Consider the following 1,931-nt stretch of genomic DNA (forward strand, 5'->3'; position numbering starts at 1 on the left):
ACCTCCACGAGGAAGCCAGCCACCAACTCCTGGGTCAGGAAGCTGTACTCGCCCACAGTTTTTGGGAATTTAGAGCTTCCCCTACCTGAGACCAGGACGAGGCAAACCAGCTGCCCTTCGGGGGGCCTGCTGCAGCGTATGAGAGGTGCTTGGGGCATGGAGACAGGGCACAGACACGTTCCAGCTCCAGGGTGGGCTTTGGCAGAAGCAAACACTTCTTTGAGGACAGCTCTTGGTACTTCCCAGAAACATACTTTTCAGCACATTTTAGGAATCTTTTCTGTGTTCCTTTTTCACACGTCACAGAGCACTAACAATAAGAGAACAAAAGATGTGAGTGAAAAGTACTGCTTTTTTTTTGCAAAATCAGTGGGCCAAAATGTCTCCCAATGGTATCAGCTTGAACACTGACATAAGTGGAGACATTCAGTGGAATTTATTGGACCTTGGCATTTAAAAAAGATATTACAGTATCTATCACTAAAAAAGAAAAAAAAAATAAATAGAAGAGGATCTTGAGGTCATAGTGGCACAGCAGTATGGGGCATAAGTAGTGGCAGGTAGTCAGAAACAACGAAGGGGGTAATCCCAAAACTACAATTTCATGGAAAGTTAAAATGTTGCACTGTGGCTGATATTATAATGCACTGAAATGCAATACCCAGGACATGTGGTAAACACCAGAGCTCTGTGGATTAACCTGCCCAGCTGCAGTTGTGATGCTGGCCCCTAAAGCAGGGGCAAACAGAAGAAACCCAGGCCTCACAAATCTTCCCCAGAAACCTGAGTGCTGCCCTTGAAGAAAGTGAGCATGCACAGGGAACAAATCCATTCGCTTCCCTCTCAGGCAGGTTCTGTGCCCGAGCTGTTCCTGCTGTCGGACACTCTGGTATGTGCAGATGGGTCCGGGGAAGCTGCAGCCCCCCACTGTGCAGGGACCACACATACGAGCAAGGCACACTGTCGTACCACAGGCCAGGCATGGAGGGTCTCCAGGACGGAGACCCTGGCCCTGGTGTTGCTGACTTGTGCTGGGGAGAGTGAATGAGGCTGTGCAGTTCGGTGGACCACTGGGCTAAAGTGTCTGCAGGTTACCTAAGCAGAGGAGCTCGGGCAGCAACACCTGCTCAGGTTCTGACCTTGAACTCTCACCTTCAGCCTTACAGGTGTGCTTTTTGTGCACCCTGATGCCAAGATGGAGATGGAGTTGGAAGACTTGTCTAGGTTGCTTGCTGGGCTATGCCTCAGAGAGAAGCTCTGGTGTGTGTGTGTGTGTGTGTGTGTGTGTTTGCGTGCATGTGCATATTATTTCAGGGCAAGGACTTTCTGCCTGGACACTGCTCATAGATTATGCAGCCCAAAATCACTTACTTTCTATGGACTTTGCCTCCAGGAAAATGCACAACAGAAATGTCCTTTTTAATGACAGTACCAACCAGTTCTAGAGATGCTGTCATTACGACACCTTGGGAGTTCTTCATTAGCAAAGGCAAGCTTACTCCAGCGAGCAATGTTTTTATTTTTTAGTGGGAAACTAAACATCTTGATGGGATCAAATGCCCTGCTTGTCATGTTCCACCATCCTGAACAGGCTTTGTTCGAGGTGTGTGGGAAACGCAGTGTCTGGTGTGAATCCGCATCTGGCCCGAGGCATGTAGGATCTGGGCAGCTAGGGGCTTTCTTTCCATGACTGCTGGTTCTACTCTGAGGTACTACTCTGTGATTGCTGAGAGTTCTCATGCTTCATGCAACAGATAACACACTTGGCTGTGCTGCTGCTGTCATTGTGTGGATTGTAAGATTTTTGAGGTCCTTTTGGGCTCATTTGGGCCAAAGCTAGCCATGAAAGTGTTAACACTCCAACCGCATGTAACTAGACTTTAGTCCCATTTTGATGGGGTCTAGGATAGTCCCTGAAAAGTGCCCTCGAA

At 48.4% G+C, this 1,931-nt stretch overlaps 1 protein-coding gene across 1 annotated transcript in view; it reads right to left on the reverse strand.

Annotated features, from left to right (window-relative positions):
* ADAMTS16 (ADAM metallopeptidase with thrombospondin type 1 motif, 16) overlaps nucleotides 1-1,931 on the reverse strand; it is a gene marked incomplete at its 5' end in the record, with an annotated part of 142,187 nt that overhangs the window by 13,965 nt on the left and 126,291 nt on the right. The window contains one exon of the mRNA XM_008574715.1: nucleotides 86-310. Coding sequence (XP_008572937.1) covers nucleotides 86-310 — 225 coding nt within the window. The remainder of the gene's footprint in view (nucleotides 1-85; nucleotides 311-1,931) is intronic.

The sequence above is a fragment of the Galeopterus variegatus genome, unplaced genomic scaffold (assembly GCF_000696425.1).
Source record: "Galeopterus variegatus unplaced genomic scaffold, G_variegatus-3.0.2 Scaffold1091, whole genome shotgun sequence".
NCBI lineage: Eukaryota > Metazoa > Chordata > Mammalia > Dermoptera > Cynocephalidae > Galeopterus > Galeopterus variegatus.